This window comes from Salvelinus sp. IW2-2015, linkage group LG16 (genome assembly GCF_002910315.2).
Source record: "Salvelinus sp. IW2-2015 linkage group LG16, ASM291031v2, whole genome shotgun sequence".
Taxonomy (NCBI): Eukaryota; Metazoa; Chordata; class Actinopteri; order Salmoniformes; family Salmonidae; genus Salvelinus; species Salvelinus sp. IW2-2015.
In genome coordinates, this window is record NC_036856.1 from 22376338 (window position 1) to 22395985 (window position 19648).

At 41.9% G+C, this 19648-nt stretch overlaps 1 protein-coding gene and 1 pseudogene across 3 annotated transcripts in view; one reads left to right on the forward strand and one right to left on the reverse strand.

Annotated features, from left to right (window-relative positions):
* The first annotated feature begins 1953 nt into the window (after positions 1-1953).
* LOC111975758 (methylcrotonoyl-CoA carboxylase subunit alpha, mitochondrial-like) lies at positions 1954-8833 on the forward strand (annotated as a pseudogene).
* Positions 8834-9657: 824 nt separating this feature from the next.
* The window catches only part of LOC111975757 (phospholipid-transporting ATPase IF), a 37148-nt gene continuing 27157 nt past the window's right edge, over positions 9658-19648 (reverse strand). Inside the window, exons 26-31 of one of the 3 annotated variants that reach the window (XM_024004324.2) lie at positions 18962-19027; positions 18678-18781; positions 18220-18385; positions 17409-17494; positions 14134-14270; positions 11609-11698 (exon numbers count right to left, since the gene is read on the reverse strand). In XM_024004324.2, the coding sequence (XP_023860092.1) occupies positions 14165-14270; positions 17409-17494; positions 18220-18385; positions 18678-18781; positions 18962-19027 (528 nt within the window). In that variant the 3' untranslated portion in view covers positions 11609-11698; positions 14134-14164. Of the gene's footprint in view, positions 11699-14133; positions 14271-16432; positions 16564-17408; positions 17495-18219; positions 18386-18677; positions 18782-18961; positions 19028-19648 lie in introns of those variants that run through there. The other 2 variants (XM_024004326.2, XM_024004323.2) reach the window with 2 other exon arrangements.

A 19648-nucleotide genomic window follows, 5' to 3' on the forward strand; every position in this document is an offset into this window, starting at 1 on the left:
AACAGCTTCTATCTCAAGGCCATCAGACTGTTAAACAGCCATCACTAACATTGAGTGGCTGCTGCCAACATACTGACTCAAATCTCTAGCCACTTTAATAATTAAAAATTGGATGTAATAAATGTATCACTAACCACTTTAAACAATGCCACTTTATATAATGGTTACATACCCTACATTACTCATCTCATATGTATATACTGTACTCTATACCATCTACTGCATCTTGCCTATGCCATTCGGCCATTGCTCATCCATATATTTTTATGTACATATTCTTATTCATTCCTTTACACTTGTGTGTATAAGGTAGTTGTTGTGAAATTGTTAGATTACTTGTTAGATATTACTGCATGGTCGGAACTAGAAGCACAAGCATTTCGCTACACTCGCATTAACTTCTGCTAACCATGTGTATGTGACCAATAAAATTTGATTTGATTTGATTTGGTAAAACGTGTTGCTTTGCCTCTTCCTCTCTGCCGCGCCTCTGTCTCGACATTTTCTATTGGTTGATCATCCTACGCGTCCACAAGAGAGAAGCACACAGCAAATTGAATTTAGTCGTTTACGTCACTTTGTAGCTATTTTCACCAAACTAAGAGCATGTTTCGGCCTATAGTTTCATATAATACCATTTCCATCGATCAACTTTAGTTGATAATACGTATTGTTAAGTGCAGTATCTTAACTAGCTACATTTGAAATGGTAAATCGAAATAATATATTTTAAAGGCAAACGCTTATTTTCTTATTCAACTAACGCGTTAGCTAGTTACTGACAGTTTAGACCGCTAACGTTAACTTCACACAGTACGTTAGTACACATGGCTTCTGTCCTGAAAGTTCTAACCTAACAGGGTTTAAGAATGTTTCAACAGTAAGTCGATAATGCTTGTCATGTGTTGTGTTTACTATCACTGCATGTTATCTATTTTGAATAAATAAACTGCTAAGATTGGAAGATGCCGATAGTTTTCTGTCAAGACAGTTGGCTGGCTACCTAACTTAACTAGTCAGCAAACCCAACGCGCAACATTGTAGCTAGTTTGCTTCTTGACGCTAGCTAACGTTAGTGTTAGAATGGTTAAGCAACCCTAGCACATGTTAGCCAAAACGTTTAAGCCATATGTTGTGTGTGTCAACATGGCTAGCTAGTCTACTTACTTTAAAAAAAAGTATGCACCGATTCTGTGCAAGGTTAAATAAAGGTAGCTAGCTGGCCAACTAAGCATAACAGCTAGGTAGTNGAGGTCTGCACAACGCATCAACGGGGGCAAACTACCTGCCCTCCAGGACACCTACACCACCCAATGTCACAGGAAGGCCAAAAAGATCATCAAGGACAACAACTACCCAAGCCACTGCCTGTTCACCCCGCTATCATCCAGAAGGCGAAGTCAGTACAGGTGCATCAAAGCTGGGACCGAGAGACTGAAAAACAGCTTCTATCTCAAGGCCATCAGACTGTTAAACAGCCATCACTAACATTGAGTGGCTGCTGCCAACATACTGACTCAAATCTCTAGCCACTTTAATAATTAAAAATTGGATGTAATAAATGTATCACTAACCACTTTAAACAATGCCACTTTATATAATGGTTACATACCCTACATTACTCATCTCATATGTATATACTGTACTCTATACCATCTACTGCATCTTGCCTATGCCATTCGGCCATTGCTCATCCATATATTTTTATGTACATATTCTTATTCATTCCTTTACACTTGTGTGTATAAGGTAGTTGTTGTGAAATTGTTAGATTACTTGTTAGATATTACTGCATGGTCGGAACTAGAAGCACAAGCATTTCGCTACACTCGCATTAACTTCTGCTAACCATGTGTATGTGACCAATAAAATTTGATTTGATTTGATTTGGTAAAACGTGTTGCTTTGCCTCTTCCTCTCTGCCGCGCCTCTGTCTCGACATTTTCTATTGGTTGATCATCCTACGCGTCCACAAGAGAGAAGCACACAGCAAATTGAATTTAGTCGTTTACGTCACTTTGTAGCTATTTTCACCAAACTAAGAGCATGTTTCGGCCTATAGTTTCATATAATACCATTTCCATCGATCAACTTTAGTTGATAATACGTATTGTTAAGTGCAGTATCTTAACTAGCTACATTTGAAATGGTAAATCGAAATAATATATTTTAAAGGCAAACGCTTATTTTCTTATTCAACTAACGCGTTAGCTAGTTACTGACAGTTTAGACCGCTAACGTTAACTTCACACAGTACGTTAGTACACATGGCTTCTGTCCTGAAAGTTCTAACCTAACAGGGTTTAAGAATGTTTCAACAGTAAGTCGATAATGCTTGTCATGTGTTGTGTTTACTATCACTGCATGTTATCTATTTTGAATAAATAAACTGCTAAGATTGGAAGATGCCGATAGTTTTCTGTCAAGACAGTTGGCTGGCTACCTAACTTAACTAGTCAGCAAACCCAACGCGCAACATTGTAGCTAGTTTGCTTCTTGACGCTAGCTAACGTTAGTGTTAGAATGGTTAAGCAACCCTAGCACATGTTAGCCAAAACGTTTAAGCCATATGTTGTGTGTGTCAACATGGCTAGCTAGTCTACTTACTTTAAAAAAAAGTATGCACCGATTCTGTGCAAGGTTAAATAAAGGTAGCTAGCTGGCCAACTAAGCATAACAGCTAGGTAGTTAACCAGTTGGACGGTTAAATGTTTTGTTTCCAAAGTGATGGGCACTTAATTTAATGCATTTAGCTCTATATCAACTAGTTATCATCTTTGAGCAATGATCATTATGAATACGAGTGTTAGCCAGCTGTGATGAAGCAAACTGCGCTTTAGTACATGGTACAGTTAGCATYCCCTTGAAAGCCATTCATTGATGTAAACAGTTGTAAGAACGTGCTCTCTTTACATGACCTTTTCAATCATCAAGGTCCGTGTCCTGCAATGTTATTTTATTATCTCATCTTAGGAAATTGATATGGACCAAAGGATTTGTGCGGTTTGCCTCAATTGGTAAGTAACATGGAGCAATATTGAATGTCTCTTTGTGAAGTTATTCATCTCCATGTAGATTGAGCTGCAGAGGAAGCATTGTAGTTGTCTCAATTAGTATGCATTACATCATCACTCATAGCTCAGGTCTCTTTTCCTCTAGGGCAAGGCAGGATAGACAAAGTCCTCATTGCCAACAGAGGAGAAATCGCCTGTCGTGTGATGCGAACAGCAAAGAAGATGGGTGTGCGCTCTGTGGCAGTATACAGTGATGCAGATCGTCATTCCATGCATGTGGCCATGGTATGTCAAGGCTAAAGGTTGAAACTTTGASCCCTCTGTCAGTATATGTTTGTAGATGCAGCTGTATTTATGGGGCTTCTCATGTTTCTTAGGCAGATGAGGCCTATAACATTGGGCCAGCCGCATCCCAGCAGAGTTACTTGTCCATGGAGAAAGTCTTGGAGGTTGCCAAGAGATCTGGATCACATGTATGTTGTCAAGTGCAGTATTGTATTTGCAGTACTCATTCATTATGGCAATCCCCAGTTTCTCAAAGTCACAATTCAGACTATATCTGACGAATACGTTTATGTTTATGAATTGTGTTTTTGTTATAGGCTGTCCACCCAGGATATGGCTTCCTGTCAGAGAACACAGAGTTTGCTGAGGCATGCAAACAGGAGGGTATCATCTTTATTGGCCCTCCATCATCTGCTATCAGAGACATGGGTATCAAAAGGTATAGTTAAAGGTAGACTCAGCGATATGACATAGATGCAGAAAGTAAACGGCATAGTGGGTCAATTTCCTCAACAACTAAGAGTGTTGAAGCGCGAGGCACAACGTCTGCTGTGTTGGTGCCATGGCTACCACGCTGTAACAGTGTGAAGCGAACCCGTGCACATGCGCAGATACTGTGTGACTGTGTGAGAGCGAAGTGTTGCATCTCGCTCATCTCAATATCTACGGGGCTGCTTGTGGGAGCATTATTTTGCTGTGTCTACCTTTTAAATGACAGTGTGTCCCCTAGGATATTTTTTAGCAGCAGTTGTGAAGTTAGTGAGGGGGGATGTGGTGGGCGTGGCCAATGAATGACTCTTCTCTTTAAAGTCACTCCTCAGTGTTGTATGTTGTAAGTCTGATTTTGAATATTAGTTATTCAAAAGTTACATCTTAGAAATCTATTTATTTTTCCTAGTACATCAAAATACATKATGTCAGCTGCGGGTGTTCCTATCATCGAGGGTTACCACGGAGAGGACCAATCGGATGAGAAGCTCCAAGCTGAGGCTCTCAGGATAGGCTACCCAGTGATGATAAAGGCTGTGCGTGGCGGGGGTGGTAAAGTAAGTAAGATGCACACACAGAAAGGATTGTTTCATGGAATGATAGTGTTGTTGTTTGTGTCTTAAGGCTCCTATGGTTGTGATTGGTTTATCTAGGGAATGCGCATTGCACACACCGCTGAAGACTTCCATGAGCAGCTTGTGTCTGCAAGACGAGAGGCTCGCAAGTCCTTCAATGATGATGTCATGCTAGTGGAGAAATTTGTAGAGGACCCCAGGTATGTAGAAGACACTATCTATTTATGTTGGAGGTTCAGACTGCACTCCTGTTTAGATGTTGTGACAGATCTTCCTTCACTCACCAGACATGTGGAGGTCCAGGTTTTTGGGGACCAGCATGGAAATGCTGTCTACCTGTTTGAGAGGGACTGCAGTGTGCAGAGAAGGCACCAGAAGATAATTGAGGAAGCACCAGGGGTAAGTGCTATGATACAGCTATCTCCGTAATTTTGRTCTCAGCACCACAGCATGTCTTGGTTTCCTGTGTGAATGGCTGCCCACTGGTTAGGAGGCTTGATGTCTGTGCGACTGTATGTGTGTGTTAATGATTTGTAGTGWTTTTGTGTTTGCACCTGTGCTTGCAGCCTGGAATTAGCGAGGAGGCAAAGCCGTCAACTATGTGGGAGCAGGTGAACAGAGAATTGACCTCAAACCTTACACTCTGGGATGCAGAGTCCTCAATTTCCATTGTCTTTTTTTGGGGCACTCACCCACTAGAGGGTGTGAAATAATATTCTGAGGTAACACCTGTTGCTTTGCACCATCCTGTGCACTGGTGTAACAACCACATGTATGTCCCTGTCTCAATGCAGGCACTGTGGAGTTCATCATGGATGCACAGCACAACTTCTTCTTCATGGAGATGAACACGCGTCTGCAGGTGGAGCACCCTGTGTCTGAGATGATCACTGGTACTGACCTGGTGGAGTGGCAGCTCNCACCTGCAGAACCACTCCTTTATTGGGGGTGTCTTGCTAATTGCGTATAATTTCCACCTTTTGTCTATTCCATTTGCACAACAGCATGTGAAATGTATTGTCAATCAGTGTTGCTTCCTAAGTGGACAGTTTGATTTCACAGAAGTGTGATTGACTTGGAGTTACATTGTGTTGTTAATGTGTTCCCTTTATTTTTTTGAGCAGTGTATATATTTGTAATAATGACAATACTGAATGAACAAAGAACACTTATTTTAACTTAATATAATACATAAATAAAATCTATCTAGTCTCAAATAAAAAATGAAACATGCTCAATTTGTGTATTGATTTTAAGAAAGGCATTGATGTTTATGGTTAGGTACATTCGTGCAACGATTGTGATTTTTTTCGCGAATGAGCTTAAATCATKCCCCGTTTGGCGAAGTAGGCTGTGATTCGATGATAAATTAACAGGCACCGCATTGATTATATGCAACGCAGGACAAGCTAGTTAAACTAGTAATATCATCAACCATGTGTAGTTAACTAGTGATWATGTGAAGATTGATTGTTTTTTTTAAGAGAAGTTTAATGCTAGCTAGCAACTTACCGTGGCTCCTTGCTGCACTCGCGTAACAGGTGGTCAGCCTGCCACGCAGTTTCCTCATGGAATGCAATGTAATCGGCCATAATCGGCGTCCAAAAATGCCGATTACCGATTGTTKTGAAAACTTGAAATCGGCCCTAATTAATCGGCCATGCCGGTTAATCGGTCGACCTCTAGTTGATATATCCACATGATTATGTACCTGTCTGTGTTCTCAGGAGATGAAGTGTCAGCCCACTACGACCCCATGATRGCTAAACTGGTGGTGTGGGGAGAGGACCGCTCTGCTGCTCTGAGGAAGCTCAGATACTGCTTACGCCAGTACAACGTAAGAGTATTAACATTATACACATACTGGACACATCCTACTGCGTWTTTCTGTTTTGTAAGGTACTGTTGATTGATTGACCACTGATCCCGGCAGATTGTAGGCCTCAACACCAATATTGACTTCCTGCTGAGTCTGTCTGGCCACCCAGAGTTTGAGGCGGGGAATGTGACCACCAGCTTCATCCCCCAGCATTATGAGCAGCTGTTCCCCAAGCCCAGCCCTCCCTCCAGGGCCACACTGTGTCAGGCTGCCCTGGGCCTGCTGCTCAGAGAGAGGGCCAGCACTCGAACCTTCAGAGACCAGTCCAACGGTGAGGAACAACAACACAGGCCTGTCTCTACAGCTCGCTGAGAACTATACAACAACTGTCTGAGAAAGTGCTGTTGTCTGTTGGAGGATACCTTAAACTGTCTGTTCTTTTCTCCTGTCGCAGATCCCTTCTCTCCTTTTGCCTCCAGTAACGGCAGGAGGGTGAACATCCTATATAGTAGGAATATGACGCTCCAGCTGGGTGAAACTAGTGAGTCCAAACCTCCTTTGAAAGCACAGAGGAAGCAGCCAGTAGACCTTGGTTTGATTGAAATGCTCCTCACTCAGTCTTACATTGATGAGGAGCCCAGCCAGGCCTCATAGACCTCATTCTTTTTTCTCCTAGACCTCACTAATGACATTGATTAGTGTGTCTGATTCCATCCAGACTATAAGTGAACCCATCTTAATACCATCTCCTCACTATAATGAAACATTCAGCAGTCCCTATGGCATCCTCATGTTTTACTGTTGCTGAAAATATTTATTGAATACAGAGAAAAAAGTACTTTATTTGTCCTTTAAGTACTTTTAATCTGCTTTTTGTTTACTGGTGACATGGAATTTATGTCGTAAAAGTTATTCATATTTTATGTCTTACATGAAGAAATTTGAACAGGACCCATCATATGCATTTTTTATGAAGGCAAGTCTTCCATGAATCAAGTGGCAGAGAAAAAAGACTGTTAAAGTTCTGTGAAATGTTTTTTTCTGTGCAGAAGTGGAATTAACAGTTACATACAATCCAGATGGGATCTACTCTATGGAGGTACATGTTATGTGGGTGCTGAGTGTTGTGAAAAGTTTGAACATACCCAAACATGATTTCCTGCGGCTGATGGGTTTTATCCACTTCCTCAGATTGGAGGGGAAGTGTTCCAGGTGTCAGGGGAGGTGGAGACAGAGGGACAGACATCATTCCTGCACTGCTCTTTGAACGGGGTGAAGTCCCGGCCCAAACTGGTCATCCTGGATAACACAGTACACCTATTCTCTATGGTGAGTCCCCTCCTCTGGAACACACGTTCTCCATATCACGGTACCTTAGGTCCTCTAAGCCACCCTCTCCTCCCCATCAGGAGGGTAGTGCGGAGGTGAGCATTCCAGTGCCCAAGTTCCTGGCTGGTGTGAGCACAGGTGCACAGGGAGGAGCTGTGGCACCCATGACCGGGACCATTGAGAAGGTAATAAATTACGGAGTATCTCTTCTCATTGCTGTCTCTCTCACCAACATAATTTATCTGTCTATAAAAGCTGACCCAGCCACTCTGACTGATCTTTAATATGTTGCTCTGGGATGTGATTTCCTACCAGATGGTCAGGCATGCTGATTCATGGGATATCTCTCATTAGCTCACTTAGTGGCTAATGTTGGAAAATGATTTAATCTATACCTCCCGTTGATGACATGGTGTGAATCGTTCAGACGTGCCAATTGATAAATGTCAGTTGCAATGGAAAAACAGAATGTGGCCACACGGACTCCTGTCCTAACATTAACAGGGCCATTTAGAATTGATAGGTAAGATTCTTAATATGATCTCATCTTTATTCCAGGTGCTGGTGAAGGCAGGAGACACAGTGGAGATGGGAGACTCCTTGATGGTGATGAATGCCATGAAAATGGAGGTGAGCTTACATCATTTCAGGCACTGGGAGGATTCCACTCCCAATACTACACACACACATTGACTTTTCTAACTCTGTAGCCACCCACTTATCATTCACATTGGGCTCTAAATGAACTATGGGTCCTCAGACTATTCTCTCTTTCTGCAGCACACCATCCGAGCACCCAAAGCTGGAGTCATCAAGAAGGTGTTTTTCAAGGAGGGCTCCCAGGCCAACCGACACYCAGCCCTGGTAGAGTTTGAGGAGGAATAATCTCAATCTAATCCTCATGTGTGAATATCTATTTGTGAACTTTGAGACTGTAAGAGTTACTGTAGAAATCAAATGAAAAAGGCATTTTAAAATTCAACCAGAAGGGTTGATGCATTTTCTATAGGAGTAGCAAACTGCTGTACAATCCTAAGGGAACACACTACAGGTCTATGTAGATCACACTGTACAGTTGCCAGAGAATTGCCTTCATGTTTTGTGGCAGAAATGTGTAGATATTCAACAATACTGGTATATTTGCTTAGGTTTTTTTTCTAATCCAAATTTTCTGATGGCTGTGTAGAAGTCTGGCTTTTGTACTATTCTCTGCAAAGTGCTCTTGCAGTTTTTCTCTTTGCAGACTGCCATCATTGAAGTCGTTTGTGGTGTTGTCAAAATGAAGGGTGGTGTGTAAAAAATAAATAAAAATAAAAACGTGATTGGTTCTTCTCTAACCAATCAGAATTTTCTAAATGTCACTTTGGTCCCAGAAACTGATGGTAATCAGACGGTCTAGAATGGATTTCCATTCGGGGAGTTACTCAGATCGACTCATTGTGGAGAAGAAACTAACGTCCATGAGCATGGRGTAGCATTTGGCCAGAGCAAGAAATTTGGGTAGCCAGGCAATTTTCTTCTAGCTTCAGTTTTGTACATGCTGCCACATCTTCTATAGCCTGGTCCCAGATCTGTTTGTACTCATTGTCAACTTGGCATAATATCACAAACAGACTGGCACTCAGGCTACATTTTAGTCTTGGAAATCCCAGACATAGACTGGTTGGCTCCCACAATGTTGCCCTGTCTGGGAGACTAGCTACGTCTCATGATTCAGTAAGGGCTATTCACTGATAACTGCCTACCTTSTGGTTACTTTAGTCCATAAAACTAATACCATGGAAGAGATGGCCTATCATCAAACTCTTCTCACGTATCGATTGACCGTCAAATAACCAATTTGAGAGAAGGGTGGTGCTGAAATCAGTCAGGTTATAAAGTGTTGAATCCCTCCAAGCACACACTCCTGACAACTTATGAATGTCTGCTAACCTGTGTGCTGTCATCCATTCAATAGTGAGCCTAATTGTTTTTGATGTGTTCAATTTGTAATTAGCGGAGTGTTGCCAAATTACATTTTTCTAAAAGATAATTTTGTAGCTYTATAGAGGTATATTACTATGCTAGTGCTATCGAAGGTTCACAGTAGTGTGTGTGTGAACATTTGTTGCATACACATTCTGCTGGAAAGGACAAAAGTTACACATGCTTTTTAAAAACATATTTATTCCGTAAATAGAATTTGCTTTAAACATCAACCATTTCACTGACAGGAGTACAATAACATACCTTTTTTTCTTTCTTTTTTCAATGAACATGATCAAGAGAAAAACAGCTTCACATCAATGTCCTTGTAGAGATGCCTTAATAAATTGATTGAAATGTGACATCTGAACTAGATGCATTTATATATCAAAACTGAGTAACAACTGTAGCAAACAAGTACAATCAAAGTATACTTCATCAGATATGACCAATGCTGACCATGATCAATAGTAGTGCCAGATATAATTACGAATATTGGTACCATGCAAATAAATATCAAGCTCCACTGACTTCTTGGACAAGTGTCTCCCATTTCAAGCTACTGAGAGGTATGTAACGGCTAAAAATAGTAACCATATAAAATCCCATGATTATGTATCTCGGCAATATTCTAATAAATATGTATGCTGATGTGCATAATGTCACTGTCATTGATAGCAAGTTTAAAATGGTTGTCTCAATGACCCTCTTGACTCAGGCATTTCCATTATTGTGGGCTAAAGGCCCCAAAAGCTAAAGAGGATACAGAGAGCTAAAGCAGTTGCGTTCAGTCCGCGAGGCTCTCTCGCCTGCCCTATTACCAGTAATATGATGGAAATAAATACAAACATTAACAAGTGGTTAGTAAGAGGGGGGAAAAGACTAACAAAATAAATGAAAACATGATTCAAATGATTAGTGAAAGGCAAACAAAAACAATTTGTGGCTTTGAAAACAACTAGATGTGAAAGCTATTATGTCATATCTGGGTTGTTCCACYAAAAGAGTGCCTTTTGTGACCCTTTGATATTGTGCACCAATTTGTTATATTAAATGAAGTGCCCTTTAATATGGAAAATTCAATAAATCTGATTTTATTTTGAATAAAGACTTGCTAAAGTGCCAAAATMAAGCATTTAGACATGTCCCTCTGCACCCTCTAAGATGATTTTAACCCACTTAACCTGAATATTTCTCAAATTTTTACCATCATTGTAAATGTTCTCTTTTTTAGTTGCTTTGCATTTCTGAAAACATAAAATAAATAGTTATCAGTGAWTCATTAAATTTAAAACAACAAAAAACAGTTTGAGTGGATTTTCCCTTTAATATGGTGAAACTATTCCTTTATTTTTTGGGGCCATTATCTGGTGTTTTGTGGTGAAAACTGAGTGTTGAGCATTACACTTATCTGTAGAGGCTAGAATTTTTTATGTATATATGTGAAGCCTGCATTCAATTGRCACTCCCTGTTGCACAATTGACCCCCCCCTGATACTTTATTTGGCACTTACTATAGTAATTTTTTTAAGTTGAACATGTGCTTTTTATGTTAAAATTAGGTAACAATTTTTGGAGGGACCAAGTTACACTTCTCAAAAGGCACTGTATTGGTGGAACAACACATCTCTCATAGGAAGCTATTATAGGGACATTCTCCTGTCGACATTTCGGAACAAACGCAACGCTAACAAATCTGAGCAGAAAAGGCATTTCAGGGAAAAAAAGACTAGAGACCTGACCTAACTGCTTTTACATTTCCATACCTTGAAAAAACAGGTAGTAAAAATGGAAGGTATGGCTTTAAAAAGGTCCACCTAATTTCCTCAGGAAAGGTGGCAGACTTCAGGTGGAGAAGCAGGAGCAGCACTAACCTACAGGCGCAAAGTAGTAGACCATGTTTTTTTCCCACTTAAGTCTGACAAATCCTTCTTTGGTCTGATTCCCTTTTATTAGGCAAATGCAGCATCTCTCAAAGTGGTGGTGCAGAGCCTCATGGCTTTCAACATTCTTCTCTTGAGATATAGTCTGACTGTCCACTGAGGTGGTCAGCCCTGGGCCGTGCAGTGAGTAGTCCCTCTGTGTGGCCATGGGACAGGGCGGGACGGGGCACCTGGCGGGACAACTGCTCTCTGCTACCTTAGCAATGAGTGGCCTCCATGGGGGAGAGCGTCAAGATGCTCCGGTCGTTGGAATAGAAGGGGTCCGAGTTGCTCCTCGATCTAAAAGCATCAACGACAGAGGAGTGAGGGGTGGTGGTGGGAGAGGACTAAGCTGAAACCCTAKCTCTGGAGTGCTTCTGTCTGTCTCTGACCTGCCTAAAGATCCTTCATTTACTGTTGGATGGACGGCCATCTTGCCATTGCATGGTACAGTAAGGGGATGTAATGGCACAGGAGTGGTTGAAGACCTTATCTGTATTGATATGAGGCCCTGCCTTGGAACTGAAGCCCTGTCATCCTGCTCATCTTCCACTGCCTCCCAACCCCGTCTCCTACACTACACTTCAACAGAGGGAGCAGCACAAGGAAACAAAGTCAAACTAAAAAGGAGAGAGAATAAGGTGCGTACAGTGAGGGTTAGTACAGGATGGTTTAACATGGGTGACTTGAACACAAAGTCAGCATCTCCCTTCTCTATCTGCATAATGTCATTGTATGAATAATACATCCTATGCATAACCAGGTAGACTAAATACTGTTTATTTTTATAATATGAAGCTCATTTCTTGGCTGTACTATATATGAACTAATTTAGACTGAATAAATACTGCTAATACAAAAATAGGCATATCTAAAACAACTTAAATATATGTGCATATCTATAGTAAAAAAACAAACATAATATATATCTAAGAGCCCTTGAAAAGAAAGCTCAACTCTTACCTTCAAGAAAGGCACAAAGGCCCCCCCATCTTTCATAGCKTGTATAAGCCAACACCACCACCAGGGGACATAGTAGAGACTCACCACCTCTCAACCATATTCATGTAGAATCTCATTCATCATTAAACTATACCCATTATTTTATCTTTGGATGAAAAGTATCAACAACACCCTATACGTGCTATGTGGATTACGTCTTTCAGACAAAGACAACCGTTTAAGATCTTGTATGTACATGGTGCTGTGTAATTACAAAAATAAGTATTTCTTGATAAATGTGTATGTTGGTGTGAATTGTCTAGTCTAGTGGCACTCCCTCGTGATATCAAGCTATTAGTCCATCGTCTATGACCATCTAACAGAACAAGGCAAGCAGCAGAATATTAGATTGAATAGTGACGTCAAGGTGATATAACAGCAGCATATGAATAACTTCGATGGGGGAAGTTGAATATTATCTAGATTTTAGACACAGTGGCAACGACAAGAGGTTCAGACAAAGTGCGGCAAAGCAAGAGGAGGAGTAACATTATAGAAAAGATCATGGGACACATGTTAAGACACACAACAACGTCTGGTTACTCAGCATACAAAATACCAAAGGCAGCCCCATGCAACAAGAGTTCTCTTCCTCTCAAAAGCACTTATAAGGCTTCAAGTACTTAACTGTATAAAATACATAGCAACAACACTCTCCTATTCTCCTTTTGAGACTACAGTTTTCCAGTATCTTTATGTCAGGGAGTGTGGTCCCAGTGTTTCAGCTGTGGCACACAGACACCAAACACTGCAGCATGTCAAAACACAAGCATCATCACTCAGTAACAGTACAGGGTACGGTCAAGTAGGGCTGATATATACCTCCCATGGCAGGGTCTCTTTCTGCCCCTTTGCAGTGGCAGTATCTTAGCATTAAGGCCGGAACAAGTCTCAGTCTAACTTAGATCCTTTTCTTTCCCAGTGCTCGCCTCACCTCAGTGTTGGGACAGTGAGGGTGTAGAGTGCATGTGTGGGCAGACAAGGGAGGGGCTGAGAAAGCCGTCACACTGGCATCATGCGGTCATTCTCCATAGATAAACACATACAGTATAAACAGACTTTGGCAAGTCCAAGACCAGGAGTACAGGTAAAATGCAGAACGAGAATGCTTTAATAATGATCCCAAAAATATACCTCGGGTAGCATTCTCTTGTAAAGATCTTTCAGCATAAATACATTGTTGTAGATCAATAGCGACTTCGACTCTGAACCTGGGCTTAGCCTACACTGTGCAACACACTGACTCGGCAGGCTTTGGAAAAGTTAAAAGAAGCACAAAACTTCAGAAGACGACAAGGTCGATCAGCCACAAAGATAGGTTACAAAAAGCCCACGAGTGAAAGAAGATTTAAAAAGAAATCCATAAGAGTACAGACTTGGAAGGACAGATAGACACATTGGTGAGCACGTTGTCCCACTGAATATGGAAGAAGAATAGACTATAAGGAAGCTGAAGCTGATCATAGCATACAAGATAAACAAGTCTCCATTAAAGGCCATTTAAGATCCAGGATCCTGATACTAGTCTCCCTCCCTACAAAACCTTTGGCTGTCACTGGGGTGCCTGTCCTACCAGTAAGACCGTAGTCTAGTCTAGTCTAGCTCTCGCTCTCGCTCTACTAGGCTAGGACCTCTCTCTATTCGGCTACTCCTGGGGAGCAGTGGGCTCGTCCTGCTCCAGCTTGTAGGAGATGCGCCTGCAGCAGTAGAGGCTACAGAGCAGGGGGTCACACCTGTTAGCGCAGGCAGGGTCGCAGCGGCCCATTACTTGCTCCACCATCCGGCCCAGCCGGGTGCACCCGTTCTCCCCCTCCGAGTAGCAGCACATGGAGTCCACGCAGCCGATGCCCTGGTAGTTGGCCTCAATAAGCTGCAGAGAGAGGGAGGGGAGATGACAGGTGGCAGAGCACAAGAGAATATTACAATCAGCACATAAAAAGGTCACACCACTATCCAGAAGGAAACAGTCGAGTGACTGTCGAGAGAGCAAGGAGGGGGTGTTGGGGATTCTGAGCTCTTCACAACAATAAGGGGTGGGTGATGTACAAGGTGTCAGACACAAATGTACACAGTAAAACTGGGGAGGTGAAAATCAATCAAATAAAGACTCGAATCAATACATTTAAAAGTGATAAACGATGCAGTATTTGCCAAGGCAAGCATGTCAATGTAATCAAATCACACAGTAGTTACAGAGTTGTTATGTCAGTGTAACGTGTGCTTAAAAATCCGTCGGCTCAGTTCCACATAACAATGATATATAATGGCAATTCACTCGCAAACAAAAGACAATCTACGGATGCAAATGAATGGCGAAGGCAGAGAATTTTGCGAATTTAAAATGCATAGCCTTAAGTGTAGGAAAGTCGATTCATAGACTGCTCTGATCTCTTACAGCAAACTCTTCATTTTCCTGAGTAAGCACTCATTGTGCAGAGCACTGCTGCAGAGGCAGACCTGAACACATCCCAAGACTATCGACACTGGTTTGGGGTTACAACGCTCAATTTCCCCCTCTCCCCACCACTCAGAAACTACTGCATATTTGCAACAACAGCAGAAACAGTGGTAAGAAGACTGAACCAAATAGGTATTAGGCTACACTGTCATGAATGTATCATTCTACTTACTGTATTCGCACTGTCCCCCGAATCATAACTGTATGAAAAACTGGCAAGCAAGTTCAGGTGATATTCTTATCAACACTGTACAAGGCCGATTACACAAAAACCCTTCATGTTTCCACCTTGACCTGTCGCTAGGGAATCCCTCTAACATGGTTGGAGGTGGTGATGATTGACAGTTAAAGTAGCTGTCCAGTGATTRCACATTTCTATGAAATATGACCTATAAATAAATTACAATATTAATTAAATAATTTCCCTTACAAAAATGGGAATAAAGCGTGTTAAAAAAGCTGCTTTTCTATGTTTGAATGTTGTGGGTGTAACCAACAACAGAATGGTGTGGGCGTATACGGGTCAATACAAATACTCATGACAYGTAAACCGCTGATTGGCCAAAAACATGACATCATCCTCTATGAGGAAATAGCAATAATTTTTTTAACAGTCTGTTTGAGATACAAGTAGAGTGTTTTTTCTCTGAAATGCATGCTTTGGCCACAAATAAGAGAACAGGACGAGTCAATAACATTATTTGGGTATGAGTTAACAGATGAGCTTTTAAAAGTAACATTTTCACTGGACAGTTACTTTAAAATCAGCCGCCCCCCCGATCATTTTCTACATGATTTATCGCGCCTGTAAATTAACACCTTGTGTTAGCACAAACAGAAAAATCATACAGAACTACACAATTGTTAGCTAGCTAGACCCATCAACAACATAGAAGCCATGAATAACATGTAGAACCCACCAAAAATACAAAATCAGGAATACATAGGAGTTCGACTAAGGTGATATTGGTAACATGTGAAATARATTTGATCTATTGACAATCATAATCTTTGTTATTAATGAGGTGAAATAGTAACCTTGCCATTGATTTGATTAAATGAAGTCAGGAATGAGGTATATGAAGTTAAATGACGGGGGACACCAAAAAAAACAGAACAATCATTTTGTCATATGCTGGTAGGATTATTATATATTGAAATGAAAAATATGGTTTGTTTGAAACGATGAGCTTCAGTCTTTTGCTGGTTTAAAGGCATTTAGGCAAATAAAACATGGATAAACATTATTGCTTACATACAGACAGAAAGGTGAACAATGACACAAATCATGATTAAGTGAGGTTGGGTTTTGTTATCACACAGGGCAGAATGCTGTAGTATCCAGACAGACAGGAGAAGGAACGGGGACGACATCGAGAGGACAGTTAAACAAACGTGCCAGCATTCTCCCACCACCCAGGGTGATCGTACCCTGATAGGATCCCAGCTAAACTCTCTAGGAGGGATGGCTCTGGTCAATGTGGTGGGGGGGGGGGGCTATATGGGGATGGGTGGACGATGGCAGTTCAGGGGAGGACCCACACACACAGATGGAGTAGGAGTAGGACTACTACCTAGGGGAGCATAGGGCTGGGCCTTGGGCGGGGGGAGGAGAAGCAGCTAGCAGTTGCCAATTGTCCTCCCCTCAGCTCCAGCTTTCAGCAGAGTCATATTCTGAGCTGACTGAACTCCTATCCTCTCCCATCTGGAAGCACAAAACAACCCATTAAGTCTCCCYGACAGACGGAAACAGGAGAGAACAAGATGAATGAGCACAAAAACTACTCCCACATCCATAGGAGGTAAGAAGCTAGCCACATAGCAGTTACTGATCAATGTGTGTCCAAAACAATGTGTACACAAATCTTTTAATTAGGAGACTMGGKACAWKMWTGTMCCKAAGAACCAATGAGCCAGTTTATTAATTTCAGTGTACTTTCAATTATGTAAATTGATCAACTATCTGGATGACTGAGGAATTAATTTAGAATTTAGATGATCAATTATTCCGTAAACAAYTCAATCCAATTAGGAAATTGATCACTTGCTTTTGGATGGAGTGGTCGTCATTTTCTCTGCTCATTGTGCATATCTTAAGAAACGAATGCTACTGTTTAAGAGCATGCTGTCCAGAATATGATCTTGAGATACAGTGAATAAACTCCTATGGAAATAGCATTCACCAGCTAGCAGCTTTGAAGTTCTTGCTAACTATAATTTTGTGCCTCAGAGTTACTGTATTAGCAGCAGCACACAAACAGACTCAAGCTGTGCTCCACATGCCGTTATGGCTGGAGCTTTATATTAGGGCTGCTGCACCATGCTGCAGTGAGGTGCTGCTCTGCCCAATGCAGAGAGCACTGGTCCTTCTGTGCTAACCTGAAGTGGCGCGCACTTGATAGAGGCTTTCCTAGGGCCAACATGCAGGGGTGCATAACAAAGTGCCTTAGACTTATCCTTTCCTCTCCCTTTTCCCTAGAATGCTGGTTAGTTAGTTTGTCCTCTGCATGCAGACAAGACTTATTAGGCAGCACGGCCCTCCTACTCTACCTAATTTTGCCCATCTGATTCTTGGCTCTGGAGAGAGGCTGCAGAGCGATGAAGTCGTCACTTATAGCGACTCGGTTGGAGTACATCTACAGAGCAGAGGGAAGGGTGGAACACACAGACGGTCAGTTAGGAGGGAAGAAGACATACATGGTAGACACAGTAGTAAGACAAACAGAGGCTGATTGTAACACACTCAAACATACACGTGCACGCACACACACGACAGCCAGAGAAAGGCAGAAATGTGCCTTTATCACAGAGACAGGACATGAGACTCAAGCCTGAGAAAGAAAGAGCTTTTATCTTCTAAGAACCGCCGAGCAGCACTTTAGAGAGTGGAGATGCTAGAATTTCTGACTGAACAACTATTTGATGCAAAAAAGGTCAATACGTATAAACAAACAAAAAAACAGGGCATATCAATGTCAACCTTTTAAGCAAAGAGGAAATTGTGACCACAAAAACAGAACAGTTGAAAAGTCTGTTTGAGGAGGCTGTTTAAAAATAAAAATAAAACTGTGTTCATGTTGAGTAACATGCTACTACCGTCTAGCTCTCCCACCTAGCAGACACACAGACACGCTACAGTAGGTTTAGAGCTGGAACAGAGATCCCGCCGTTTTGAGCATGCCTTTGTCAGTTGCACAGTGAATTGTTGTTCTTGTGTGAGAAGTGAGAAGCCATGCTGTGGTGCGAGTGTCATGCGTTTCCTGTCAGTGTATAGTCTGTTACCACAACGTTGCTGTGAGGGTGTCCTGTGGGCTAGCAACAAGCCGCCCACCCCTTCCCCCTCTCCTCTCCTCTGTCCTACCTGAGACTTCTGGGTGCTGGTGGGCTGGAGGTGCCTGTAGAACACCTTCTTGATGATGTCAGGGAAAAGGCAGGTGATGATGATGATGATGATTGCGAACCAGGCAGAGCCGCTGGACAGCAACTGGACGAAGACAAAGTACATGTCCTGGGTGTGGAGGAAAGGCCTTGAGGGGGGCAAAGGTCACAGAGAATCACACTGTTAGCCAGCCAAKATTTGTTAAGGCTCAACTAACCCTGTGAGTAGAGCCTGGAATGGAACTTGAAGCTTTTTGACTGTCTGAGATGACAATGGAGATAGTGATGCTAGCCACTGTAAAACAGGTGAAAATCTGAGTAGACTGTATGCCACATGCAGTTCAATTACACTTGTTGGTCTTATCACATACTATATACTGGAGTGCCATGTGTACTAGACAAACACAGGTTGTGTGGGAAAGAGATGGCAGCTCAGCTCACCAGATGATTCCCCCATAAAAAAGGGAGAAGATGAAGTAGAAAGCGATGGAGCCCCAGGTAACAAAGTGATTCATCCACGTCCAGAAGTGAGTCTCCAAGGCCAGCTGTTGACAGAGAGGAGAAACAACATGTAGTTTGGTCAGAACAGCATGTGAAACGCCATAGGAGAGCAGAGAGGAGTGAGGTGCCAGTGACAACAATATCAAACATAGATAGATTTCATGTGGGATTGCTTTCAGATTTATGAATCAAACAATTGCAAAAACTCAAATAACATGATTTACCTTCAGTGTAACAGTGATGACCATTACTGTGAATACCAAAGTGCCAAATGTCCAGTTTCCAAACATCTACAAGACAAAAAAAATAAAACATTTAGAATAGAAAATAGAAAATACAATGGCATAACATCTATCATAGCAATAATGCTTTAATAGGGATGTACACTGAGTATACCTAACACTAGGAGCACCTTCCTAATATTCAGTTGCCCCCCCTCCCCCCTTTTGCCCTCAGAACAGCCTCAAATCATCTGGGAATTGACTCTACAAGGTGTCAAAAGCATTTCACAGGGATGCTGGCCCATGTTGACTCCAATGCTTTCCACAGGTGTGTCAAGTTGGCTGGATGTCCGAAGAGTAGTGGACCATTCTTGATACACACGGGAAACTGTTGAGCGTMAAAAAAAACTGCAGCGTTGCAGTTCTTGACACAAACCGGTGCGCCTGGCACCTACTACCATACCCATTCAAAGGCACTTATAATCAAACTCTGAATGGCACACACACAATCCATGTCTTAATTGTCTTAAGGCTTAAAAATAATTATTTTACCTGTCTTTTCCCCTTCATATACACTGATTGATGTGGATTTAACAAGTGACATCAATAACGGATCATAGTTTTCACCTGGATTCACCTGGTCAGTCTATGTCATGGAAATAGCAGGTGTTCTTAATGTTTTATTCACTC